The sequence below is a fragment of the Pygocentrus nattereri genome, chromosome 25 (genome assembly GCF_015220715.1).
Source record: "Pygocentrus nattereri isolate fPygNat1 chromosome 25, fPygNat1.pri, whole genome shotgun sequence".
NCBI lineage: Eukaryota > Metazoa > Chordata > Actinopteri > Characiformes > Serrasalmidae > Pygocentrus > Pygocentrus nattereri.
The window spans coordinates 3,218,420-3,231,552 of NC_051235.1; the positions used below are offsets into that span (position 1 = coordinate 3,218,420).

The window sequence follows — 13,133 nt, forward strand, 5'->3', positions numbered from 1 at the left end:
TAAACCTGCAATTTGTTGACCCTCCAGCCAGCTTCACAGACATACACCAGTCAGGCGTAACGTTCTGACCACCTCCTTGTTTCTACGCTCACTGTCCACTTCATCAGCTCCACTTACTGTATAGCTGCTCTTTGTAGTTCTACAGTTACAGACTGTAGTCCATCTGTTTCTCTGATCCTCTGTTACCCTGTTCTTCAGTGGTCAGGACCCCCATGGACCCTCACAGAGCAGGTACTATTTGGGTGGTGGATCATTCTCAGCACTGCAGTAACACTGACGTGGTGGTGGTGGGTTAGTGTGTGTTGTGCTGGTACGAGTGGATCAGACACAGCAGTGCTGCTGGAGTTTTTAAACACTGTGTCCACTCACTGTCCACTCTATTAGACACTCCTACCTTGTTGGTCCACCTTGTAGATGTAAAGTCAGAGACGACAGCTCATCTGCTGCTGCACAGTTTGTGTTGGTCATCCTCTAGTCCTTCATCAGTGGTCACAGGACGCTGCCCACAGGACGCTGCCCACAGGACGCTGCCCACAGGACGCTGTTGGCTGGATATTTTTGGTTGGTGGACTATTCTCAGTCCAGCAGCGACACTGAGGTGTTTAAAAACTCCAGCAGCACTGCTGTGTCTGATCCACTCGTACCTGCGCAACACACACTAACACAACACTACCAGTACCTGCTCTGTGAGGGTCCATGGGGGTCCTGACCACTGAAGAACAGGGTAACAGAGTATCAGAGAAACAGATGGACTACAGTCTGTAACTGTAGAACTACAGAGTGCAGCTATACAGTAAGTGGAGCCGATAAAGTGGACAGTGAGCGTAGAAACAAGGAGGTGGTCAGAACGTTACGCCTGACCGGTGTATATTAAAACAAAAATTTAAGTATTTAGTTGGAAAATACTTTTCAGTTTCAATACTTTTTTCCTCGTGGTAACCAGTAAGGTGGCACCTCAGAGTCCGTGGTGGACGAAGGACCCCCGCTGTAGTACACATACACGCCCACACGAGGGACAGGATGGAGGTGTGTCTCACCATTTAAAGTGTGTTCAACCCAGCTGAAGGTGATGGCGCCGTCTCGGTTGCTCTCACTGAAACGCAGCAGGAACGTTCCGGGAGCTTTATTACTCAGCAGGGCTTTTGTTCGTTCCTTCGTCACAAAACCCATAATACACCTGACACACAGGCAGAGACACACGTTATAGAAGAGAGACAAAAGACAGGGCCAGAAGGGATGAGACAGAGAGCGACAGAGGACAAGGGGAGGAAGTCAGAGTGGTATTCATGCACAGCGTATTCAAAGGCCTATAAAAGCCTATGTTTACATTACAGGGTGGAATAATCTGTTTACCTGAGCGAGACCGAGACCTTGGGTGGGTGACATCATATAATAAATACATTACATACATCTTGATCTCAAATTTGTTCATCCAGAACATTTTACTTTTTACAGTCTGACGGTAATAATTGTGGAGTGATTTTAATCCAGTATTAATTTGCAGTGTGTAGTTTTACAGTCTGACTGTAATAATTGTGGAGTGATTTTAATCCAGTATGAATCTGCAGTGTGTAGTTTTACAGTCTGACTGTAATAATTGTGGAGTGATTTTAATCCAGTATGAATCTGCAGTGTGTGTAGTTTTACAGTCTGACGGTAATAATTGTGGAGTGATTTTAATCCAGTATGAATCTGCAGTGTGTAGTTTTACAGTCTGACTGTAATAATTGTGGAGTGATTTTAATCCAGTATGAATCTGCAGTGTGTAGTTTTACAGTCTGACTGTAATAATTGTGGAGTGATTTTAATCCAGTATGAATCTGCAGTGTGTAGTTTTACAGTCTGACGGTAATAATTGTGGAGTGATTTTAATCCAGTATGAATCTGCTGTGTGTAGTTTTACAGTCTGACGGTAATAATTGTGGAGTGATTTTAATCCAGTATGAATCTGCAGTGTGTGTAGTTTTACGGTCTGACTGTAATAATTGTGGAGTGATTTTAATCCAGTATGAATCTGCAGTGTGTAGTTTTACAGTCTGACTGTAATAATTGTGGAGTGATTTTAATCCAGTATGAATCTGCAGTGTGTAGTTTTACGGTCTGACTGTAATAATTGTGGAGTGATTTTAATCCAGTATGAATCTGCAGTGTGTAGTTTTACAGTCTGACTGTAATAATTGTGGAGTGATTTTAATCCAGTATGCATCTGCAGTGTGTAGTTTTACAGTCTGACGGTAATAATTGTGGAGCGATTTTAATCCAGTATGAATCTGCAGTGTGTGTAGTTTTACGGTCTGACTGTAATAATTGTGGAGCGATTTTAATCCAGTATGAATCTGCAGTGTGTAGTTTTACAGTCTGACTGTAATAATTGTGGAGTGATTTTAATCCAGTATGAATCTGCAGTGTGTAGTTTTACAGTCTGACTGTAATAATTGTGGAGTGATTTTAATCCAGTATGCATCTGCAGTGTGTAGTTTTACAGTCTGACGGTAATAATTGTGGAGTGATTTTAATCCAGTATGAATCTGCAGTGTGTAGTTTTACAGTCTGACTGTAATAATTGTGGAGTGATTTTAATCCAGTATGAATCTGCGGTGTGTAGTTTTACAGTCTGACTGTAATAATTGTGGAGTGATTTTAATCCAGTATGAATCTGCGGTGTGTAGTTTTACAGTCTGACGGTAATAATTGTGGAGTGATTTTAATCCAGTATGAATCTGCGGTGTGTAGTTTTACAGTCTGACGGTAATAATTGTGGAGTTATTTTAATCCAGTATGAATCTGCGGTGTGTAGTTTTACAGTCTGACGGTAATAATTGTGGAGTGATTTTAATCCAGTATGAATCTGCGGTGTGTAGTTTTACAGTCTGACGGTAATAATTGTGGAGTGATTTTAATCCAGTATGAATCTGCAGTGTGTAGTTTTACAGTCTGACGGTAATAATTGTGGAGTGATTTTAATCCAGTATGAATCTGCAGCGTGTGTAGTTCTACAGTCTGACGGTAATAATTGTGGAGTGATTTTAATCCAGTATGAATCTGCAGCGTGTAGTTTTACAGTCTGACTGTAATAATTGTGGAGTGATTTTAATCCAGTATGAATCTGCAGCGTGTAGTTTTACAGTCTGATGGTAATAATTGTGGAGTGATTTTAATCCAGTATGAATCTGCAGTGTGTAGTTTTACAGTCTGACTGTAATAATTGTGGAGTGATTTTAATCCAGTATGAATCTGCAGCGTGTAGTTTTACAGTCTGACTGTAATAATTGTGGAGTGATTTTAATCCAGTATGAATCTGCAGCGTGTAGTTTTACAGTCTGACTGTAATAATTGTGGAGTGATTTTAATCCAGTATGAATCTGCAGCGTGTAGTTTTACAGTCTGACTGTAATAATTGTGGAGTGATTTTAATCCAGTATGAATCTGCAGTGTGTAGTTTTACAGTCTGACTGTAATAATTGTGGAGTGATTTTAATCCAGTATGAATCTGCAGTGTGTAGTTTTACAGTCTGACTGTAATAATTGTGGAGTGATTTTAATCCAGTATGAATCTGCAGCGTGTAGTTTTACAGTCTGACTGTAATAATTATGGAGTGATTTTAATCCAGTATGAATCTGCAGTGTGTGTAGTTTTACAGTCTGACGGTAATAATTGTGGAGTGATTTTAATCCAGTATGAATCTGCAGTGTGTAGTTTTACAGTCTGACTGTAATAATTGTGGAGTGATTTTAATTCAGTATGAATCTGCAGTGTGTAGTTTTACAGTCTGATGGTAATAATTGTGGAGTGATTTTAATCCAGTATGAATCTGCAGTGTGTAGTTTTACAGTCTGACTGTAATAATTGTGGAGTGATTTTAATCCAGTATGAATCTGCAGTGTGTAGTTTTACAGTCTGACTGTAATAATTGTAGAGTGATTTTAATCCAGTATGAATCTGCAGTGTGTAGTTTTACGGTCTGACTGTAATAATTGTGGAGCAATTTTAATCCAGTATGAATCTGCAGTGTGTAGTTTTACGGTCTGACTGTAATAACTGTGGAGTGATTTTAATCCAGTATGAATCTGCAGTGTGTAGTTTTACGGTCTGACTGTAATAATTGTGGAGTGATTTTAATCCAGTATGAATCTGCAGCGTGTAGTTTTACGGTCTGACTGTAATAATTGTGGAGTGATTTTAATCCAGTATGAATCTGCAGCGTGTAGTTTTACAGTCTGACTGTAATAATTGTGGAGTGATTTTAATCCAGTATGAATCTGCAGTGTGTGTAGTTTTACAGTCTGACGGTAATAATTGTGGAGTGATTTTAATCCAGTATGAATCTGCAGCGTGTAGTTTTACAGTCTGACGGTAATAATTGTGGAGTGATTTTAATCCAGTATGAATCTGCAGCGTGTAGTTTTACAGTCTGACTGTAATAATTGTGGAGTGATTTTAATCCAGTATGAATCTGCAGTGTGTAGTTTTACAGTCTGACGGTAATAATTGTGGAGTGATTTTAATCCAGTATGAATCTGCAGTGTGTGTAGTTTTACAGTCTGACGGTAATAATTGTGGAGTGATTTTAATCCAGTATGAATCTGCAGTGTGTAGTTTTACAGTCTGACTGTAATAATTGTGGAGTGATTTTAATCCAGTATGAATCTGCAGCGTGTAGTTTTACAGTCTGACGGTAATAATTGTGGAGTGATTTTAATCCAGTATGAATCTGCAGCGTGTAGTTTTACAGTCTGACTGTAATAATTGTGGAGTGATTTTAATCCAGTATGAATCTGCAGTGTGTAGTTTTACAGTCTGACGGTAATAATTGTGGAGTGATTTTAATCCAGTATGAATCTGCAGTGTGTGTAGTTTTACAGTCTGACGGTAATAATTGTGGAGTGATTTTAATCCAGTATGAATCTGCAGTGTGTAGTTTTACAGTCTGACTGTAATAATTGTGGAGTGATTTTAATCCAGTATGAATCTGCAGTGTGTAGTTTTACAGTCTGACGGTAATAATTGTGGAGTGATTTTAATCCAGTATGAATCTGCAGTGTGTAGTTTTACAGTCTGACTGTAATAATTGTGGAGTGATTTTAATCCAGTATGAATCTGCAGTGTGTAGTTTTACAGTCTGACTGTAATAATTGTGGAGTGATTTTAATCCAGTATGAATCTGCAGTGTGTAGTTTTAGTCTGACGGTAATAATTGTGGAGTGATTTTAATCCAGTATGAATCTGCAGCGTGTAGTTTTACAGTCTGACTGTAATAATTGTGGAGTGATTTTAATCCAGTATGAATCTGCAGTGTGTAGTTTTACAGTCTGACTGTAATAATTGTGGAGTGATTTTAATCCAGTATGAATCTGCAGTGTGTGTAGTTTTACAGTCTGACTGTAATAATTGTGGAGTGATTTTAATCCAGTATGAATCTGCAGTGTGTAGTTTTACAGTCTGACTGTAATAATTGTGGAGTGATTTTAATCCAGTATGAATCTGCAGCGTGTAGTTTTACAGTCTGACGGTAATAATTGTGGAGTGATTTTAATCCAGTATGAATCTGCAGCGTGTAGTTTTACAGTCTGACTGTAATAATTGTGGAGTGATTTTAATCCAGTATGAATCTGCAGTGTGTAGTTTTACAGTCTGACTGTAATAATTGTGGAGTGATTTTAATCCAGTATGAATCTGCAGTGTGTGTAGTTTTACAGTCTGACTGTAATAATTGTGGAGTGATTTTAATCCAGTATGAATCTGCAGTGTGTAGTTTTACAGTCTGACTGTAATAATTGTGGAGTGATTTTAATCCAGTATGAATCTGCAGTGTGTAGTTTTAGTCTGACGGTAATAATTGTGGAGTGATTTTAATCCAGTATGAATCTGCAGCGTGTAGTTTTACAGTCTGACTGTAATAATTGTGGAGTGATTTTAATCCAGTATGAATCTGCAGTGTGTAGTTTTACAGTCTGACTGTAATAATTGTGGAGTGATTTTAATCCAGTATGAATCTGCAGTGTGTGTAGTTTTACAGTCTGACTGTAATAATTGTGGAGTGATTTTAATCCAGTATGAATCTGCAGTGTGTAGTTTTACAGTCTGACTGTAATAATTGTGGAGTGATTTTAATCCAGTATGAATCTGCAGCGTGTAGTTTTACAGTCTGACGGTAATAATTGTGGAGTGATTTTAATCCAGTATGAATCTGCAGCGTGTAGTTTTACAGTCTGACTGTAATAATTGTGGAGTGATTTTAATCCAGTATGAATCTGCAGTGTGTAGTTTTACAGTCTGACTGTAATAATTGTGGAGTGATTTTAATCCAGTATGAATCTGCAGTGTGTGTAGTTTTACAGTCTGACTGTAATAATTGTGGAGTGATTTTAATCCAGTATGAATCTGCAGTGTGTAGTTTTACAGTCTGACTGTAATAATTGTGGAGTGATTTTAATCCAGTATGAATCTGCAGTGTGTGTAGTTTTACAGTCTGACTGTAATAATTGTGGAGTGATTTTAATCCAGTATGAATCTGCAGTGTGTAGTTTTACAGTCTGACTGTAATAATTGTGGAGTGATTTTAATCCAGTATGAATCTGCAGTGTGTGTAGTTTTACAGTCTGACTGTAATAATTGTGGAGTGATTTTAATCCGGTATGAATCTGCAGCGTGTAGTTTTACAGTCTGACTGTAATAATTGTGGAGTGATTTTAATCCGGTATGAATCTGCAGCGTGTAGTTTTACAGTCTGACTGTAATAATTGTGGAGTGATTTTAATCCAGTATGAATCTGCAGTGTGTAGTTTTACAGTCTGACTGTAATAATTGTGGAGTGATTTTAATCCAGTATGAATCTGCAGTGTGTAGTTTTACAGTCTGACTGTAATAATTGTGGAGTGATTTTAATCCAGTATGAATCTGCAGTGTGTGTAGTTTTACAGTCTGACTGTAATAATTGTGGAGTGATTTTAATCCAGTATGAATCTGCAGTGTGTAGTTTTACAGTCTGACTGTAATAATTGTGGAGTGATTTTAATCCAGTATGAATCTGCAGTTTTACAGCTTGTCAGTAGTAACTGACAGCCATGCTGTTAGTTATTGACTGTGTCCTGTGGCGTAATGCTGACATGAACGTCTGGGCTATAACCTTCAGTCAGCGCTATCTGTCTGTCTGTTATCACAGATTTCTGGGGAAATTACGCACTTTACTTTTGTAATGTACAAGATCTATGCAGTTCTAACCGTAGTATTATCTGTAAAGCTTTAGATCAGTATGAGTGAATGAGTGAGTGAGTGAAAGCAAGGATTCTTACCCATCATCCCACAGGCTCTGCAGGTGCCTCTTTATCAAGTCCAGGATTCCCTCGATCCACAGCCAGAAGGTGAAGTTTCTCTCACTGCCGCCCTGCACGAGCCCACAAACACACACAAACAGTGCATTGTAAGGGAGTGAATTCAGTTCGATACACTGAACTGCAACTCAAATTTCTATGAGAAATATTATAACACAGTTAAATTATTCCTGAAATAAGTTATTCCTAAAAAACTGTATATATATAAAACTTCCCATTTCTAAGGAAAAAACTGAATCAAACTCCATCTTTCACAACATTAACAATATAAACAAAAAAGTCTTTACATTATAGGGATATTATACACGCATTGCACGTGGAGCATTCCACATCGAGCACTGATGATATGTGTATCAGCGCTATGATTACTAGCTATCTACTGTACAGAGCATCCACATAGGTAGCAGGAGCGTGTGAATGTCTGATAAAACGAAATGAAAGCCATCTAGAGTGCTTTAGTTTGGTTTATTAATTGGTAAACCATCTGAATCCATGGTCAGCTTGTGAACAGTGCCTGAGCCCCGAGTCAGAGGAGAACATCACCAATGCATTTGTTTTAATTATCCCACAAATTTAAGAAATCACAATTCGTTCAATTTGTTCCATTTAAAATCAAATTCTGACCGGTGCATGGTGTAAACAAATGAGTCACCTGGTTTTGATAATGATAGCATCGATTAAGTGTGTGTATGTCTTTGTTTCTTGGACACACCTTGCAGAATTTATTCCAGGGAACCTGAGCCTCCGGGTCGTTCGATGCTTTCGGGCCTGTTGGGTCAAGACACGACATTTTCAAACCGGACGTCTGCCTCTAACAGCTCCCTCACGGGAAGTCATTACAAACCTAGTGCCTCATGTCTGAGACGTCGTTTTATGGAAACTCAAAGACCAGGATTTGAGGTCAAAATGCCCCCCTGCCTCACTAATATTATATATAAAAATATAAGTGTAGGTTCTCTGGTGGTTCTGGATGGTAAATAAAGTGTCTGTATCTGTGTTGTAGTCATGGCGACGCCTGGTTCCCATCACCACCACTGTAAAGACGTCTGGACCGTTTCACACCAAACCCTCTGAGTAACTTAATCTCACTAAACAAATGAAGCAGTGATGGATTTCAGTGTGCAAACTGACATCTGAAGCTCCTTCTCTGTTATTCTGTTTCACTTGAGCGCCTCCTATGCAAAGTGAATGAGGACTAACTGGGAGAATCTCAATGTGGTGCAGTAAAACTCCACAGAAGTGAATTCATGTCAACACTTTTACTAATCTGGCCATAAAAGAAAGACTACATTATCCACACTCACCCAGCAGTTTATGTCCCAGCATGCTCAGCTGCTCTGAATTTAGGCCTCTCTTAGTAATGGAGGAAAACTGCCAGCTCAGCACCTCGGACAGCTGACCCCAACTGACCGAAGGAGGGCTCACGAAGAACGACAGATTCTGGGGAGAGAGTGTAAAGGGAAGAGCAGACAGCTAAATAAAATGGGATGTGACCATAAACAGCGAAACACTACTGATACACTGGCACCAGCACTGCTGTTTGAATTATATGTACAGCCACTCTGAGTGAATTCTCCTCAAGGGGGCACTAATCAAACGGCAAAGAGGTTTACCCTGGAGTTCTTCCCTGAATGTCGGGGTCGATAACTATTAGTACATGTGCTCTGTGTGCCGTTAAGATCAGGCCTAAACTGCACAGCATAGCCAGAATGTATTTCAAAAGTGGCAGAAGATGTAGTTGAACTGCGCACTGCTAATTAACTCAATAGTCTGATCATAATAGTCTCATCCATCCCTCAGACGGACGTTTTTCACTGCTGCCGTCTGGCAGAAGGTACCGGAGCATCTGTGCCACCGCTGCCAGACTCTGCAGAAGCTTTGTTCCTCAAGCCGTCAGGTTTTTAAACTCACAAGGACTGGACTAAGCCCTAAGCCCCCCTCACACACATACTCTACACCAGGGGTCACCAACATGGTGTGCGTGGGCACCAGGTCGCCCGCAAGGACCACATGAGCCGCCCGTGGGCCTAGTTCTGAAATAGCTCGCTATAGCGCCGCTTACCAGCGAGCTGCATCTAATTTTTTTGTTGCTATTCTTTTTTAAATCACACTCGCACTGGGGTAAATTTGAAAATTACGATATTTTTTTAAAAAAACCTTTAAAAATGTTTCACATCAGATTAGAGCTAGACGGTCTCCACGGCAACGGTTGGCAGAGAAAAGAAAGAAACCGGATCATTTTCACAGCGAACGGGAGGAAGAGTTTCTCTTTTACGACTGTGAAAGGTTCCTGCGGCGACAGCAAAGCGGCACAACGTGGAGAGACGCTGTAGGACGCGTCACGCGCGACCGTTGATTTTTGTAAGTTACATAATTGATAATCTGCACAAACATGTTAAAGATTGCTGGCGGCTAGTGAAAACATCGTAGACGTGATCGTTTGAAAGTGTAAATCCTCGTTTCCTGCCTTGTTAAATCATTGTTGATGATTATGGTGAGAAATCATGAACATGATCAGTGTCTTCACACAGATCAATATCATTAATCATCAATAATAACATTTAATTAAAGGTAAATTTGTTATTTCAGAAGTGTGTATCAAACTGGCAGCTCTTCGCATTAATCGGTACCCAAGAAGCAGCTCTCAGTCTCGAAAAGGTCGGTGACACCTGGACCACACACACACACACACACACACACACACCTCTTTTGATGCTCTACCTGCACTATCTGGTCATTGCTGCTACTCTGTGTTTTCACTGTTTACTCTGGTTTTTCCACCTCAGTAGCTGCTGTGTTTACGTCTGTCATCTGACTGTGTGACTCTCAGATCACAGCAGGTTAATATCTCTGCACCTTATTCCACGACCTCATGTCCAGAATGAGTGCTGTTGGTGCTGCACTGTCTGGTCTGTTTAATTTATCGTATTTATTTTATTGTTTCTAGCTTTTTTCTTGTTTGCACACCACGTCCATTGACTTTGTGCTCTTTGTTCCGTGTTGCACCGTGATGTTCCTGGACGAATCTAATTTCACTCCCCTTTGTACTTGTACACAGACGGAATGACAACAGAAGCCTCCTGACTTGACTCAACGTATCCGATTCCTTGCCGTGCGACCTTAATGCCGACGCCCAGATCGGAATTCATATGCTTTTCCCCCCACTGCACGTGAGCCATCATTTAGCGTTACTATGAGCAGAAGTTAAAACGAAAAGGAAAAGCAACACACTTTTCAACCTTTTCTCCTTCGTCTCGCTCTAATAACAATCAGAGTCAATTATCTTCACAGCGAAGCTCATTCTGCTCGTTAGTTTGTTTGCTGTTCATGATGCACTTGATTAATTTACATGATGTTATTGGGTAGGATGTGTGCACGTGGGTCATTTCAGGACGCCGGATTGTTTACATTAATGCCAGATTTGAGTCACTTACCCAAATGAATGTAAAAATAATGTTAGAGAGATCGGATGTGGGCAAAAATCAGATTTGAGCAAACAGGCCTGTAATGCAAACGCAGCCTGTGATTCATCATGAGAACAGAAATGAATCGGTGAAGTCTGAGGGACGGGTGCTTTGGGGGTGTGGCTTACCTTGGGCTCAGATGTCAGCATGTTGTACCACATGATGGAGGCCCAGCCGCACGGCAGCTGGCTGACGTTGGAGATCACCACGATGGGGAGAGAAGTCGTCTGGAGAGAGACGGACCGACGTACAGACAGTCAGCGAGCGAATGGGGAAAGTGTGTGTGTGTGTGTGTGTGTGTGTGTGTGTGTGTGTACACGCATACAGCTCAATATACTTGTTTACATTCTGCCACCATTATCTATGCAAACAATAGATAAAAGCATGGATAAAATTCAGGCTTTAAGTCTTACTCTCCAGGGTCTATTTTGGTTTGTCCATCTGAATTTATTTTCTAAAAGTGATGTTTCCAGAGCAGATCACTGAAGAGACGCCGTCTGTTTATAGTTTAGAGCCCAGATTTGGGGAAAAACAGGTCGACTTTCAGTAGAAAAACAAACTGAGTTCAGCTACTTTTACTATAAGGGTTTAAAATGACGTCACCGTCTATTAGACTGGAGAGAAGAGCTACAGCCTCACACGACGCCCAGCTTCTGAATGGAGCTTATGGAGTATGAACGTTATGAAGAACATGATGAAGAGCGGTTTGGACCCACCGGTGAACGATATGCACTGCAGAAGAACATCTGATGTATTTCAGTAAGTCTCTGCCTAGACTGCCTTACAGAGTAGGTACTATATGGGTGGTGGATCATTCTCAACACTGCAGTAACACTGACGTGGTGGTGGTGTGTTAGTCTGTCAGTATGTGTTGTGGTGGTGAGAGTGTATCAGACACAGCAGTGCTGAGAATGATCCACCACCCAAGTAGCACCTACTCTGTGAGGGTCTATGGGGGTCCTGACCACTGAAGAACAGGGTAACAGAGTATCAGAGAAACAGATGGACTATGAACAGATGGATGGTGTAATACATATACAATAAACAAGATATAATACAGTACACAGTATATGCGATTTAACATAGACGGATCATGGAAAACTGCACAGAACTTTCATCTGTGCACTCTGGAAAGCTGGAAATCTTACAGTCAGACCATATTTACACTACTCAGAGGAACTTAGTAACCTTACAGCAGGGGGAAAAAGCTGTTCGTGAGGCAGGTTATCTAAGTTTTTATGGATCTACAGGGTCTCCCAAGAGGAAGCGTCTGGAAAAGACAGTTTGCTGGATGAGAGGAATCTGTAATTATTCTCTTCGAATCAACAGGATCAACCCAAATTGATGTTATTGCAATTATCTTTGAACCTTTAGTCACAATGTCTTATTTTATTACAGGTCTGGATATTTCTATCACCAGACCACACTGTAAGAGACGACACAAGACCACTCTCAATAAAAGAAGACCGAAATTTAAGCAACACATCTGACTTTGTATGTGTATATATACCTCAAAATTGATGACCAGTCCAGACCAGCAGAGCTCCGCCTCAAAGGTGAAAGAGTGGAGCTCTTCAGTGACGATCAGCGGGCCCTGTAACCCACACAAACACACATATGTATACAATAGAGATCAAATGTGAGCGGGTCCTCCCCTTTTTCCCTGTAGTTTTTCCTTTATTATTAATTTTCTCATTTCTTATTTATTTTTTTACACCCAGCCATCTTCTCAAGTTCTAATGTGTACAGTTTTGTTTTCTGTAGCGTGACAGAACGGGCCAGATGCTCGCCGATCCAAAAAACTGAGGCTCTCATATCAAAGGGTTTGACACGAATCGCAGTCAGTGAACATGCGTGGGTCAAATCCAGAACGGCGAAAAGCAAAAATGCCCATTCCCAACACTAGCACTCACACACACCTGCACACGCCTGCACTCCAACACTAAAGAAACGTACAGAATGTGAAGAATGACGTCGGCCCTACCTCGCTCGTCCGATTGCCAGCCACCTTCCGCTCTTTCAGTTGCTGTTTTGGTAAAAACAAAGTGTCAGTTCTTGTATTTTGTGATAGGAACTGAATCTGAAAGAAGGAGTATCTGTTTTTTCTTCCTTTACCAGATGTCGGAATTCAGCAGCCATCCCAATCGATTCCTCCATGTTCATCACCTTCATGGCGGTTCCTAGGATGTTGAACTTCCGGAAACTAAAGACACCAAGCACAAGCTGATCAGCAGATGACAGCTTGTCCAAAAATTCTGATTCACAGTTTGGGAGAGCAGCAAAAAGAAAGCAGATTTCTGATCAACTGTCAAAGTAGTTTGTGAGATTCAGAGCCTG

The 13,133-nt window shown here is 40.6% G+C and overlaps 1 protein-coding gene across 1 annotated transcript in view; it reads right to left on the bottom strand.

Annotated features, from left to right (window-relative positions):
• The window catches only part of stat1a (signal transducer and activator of transcription 1a), a 35,529-nt gene that overhangs the window by 4,912 nt on the left and 17,484 nt on the right, over positions 1–13,133 (bottom strand). Inside the window, exons 13-20 of the mRNA XM_017681724.2 lie at positions 12,912–12,999; positions 12,781–12,822; positions 12,307–12,390; positions 10,925–11,023; positions 8,637–8,772; positions 8,045–8,100; positions 7,294–7,385; positions 1,038–1,177 (exon numbers count right to left, since the gene is read on the bottom strand). Of these exons, the coding sequence (XP_017537213.1) occupies positions 1,038–1,177; positions 7,294–7,385; positions 8,045–8,100; positions 8,637–8,772; positions 10,925–11,023; positions 12,307–12,390; positions 12,781–12,822; positions 12,912–12,999 (737 nt within the window). The remainder of the gene's footprint in view (positions 1–1,037; positions 1,178–7,293; positions 7,386–8,044; positions 8,101–8,636; positions 8,773–10,924; positions 11,024–12,306; positions 12,391–12,780; positions 12,823–12,911; positions 13,000–13,133) is intronic.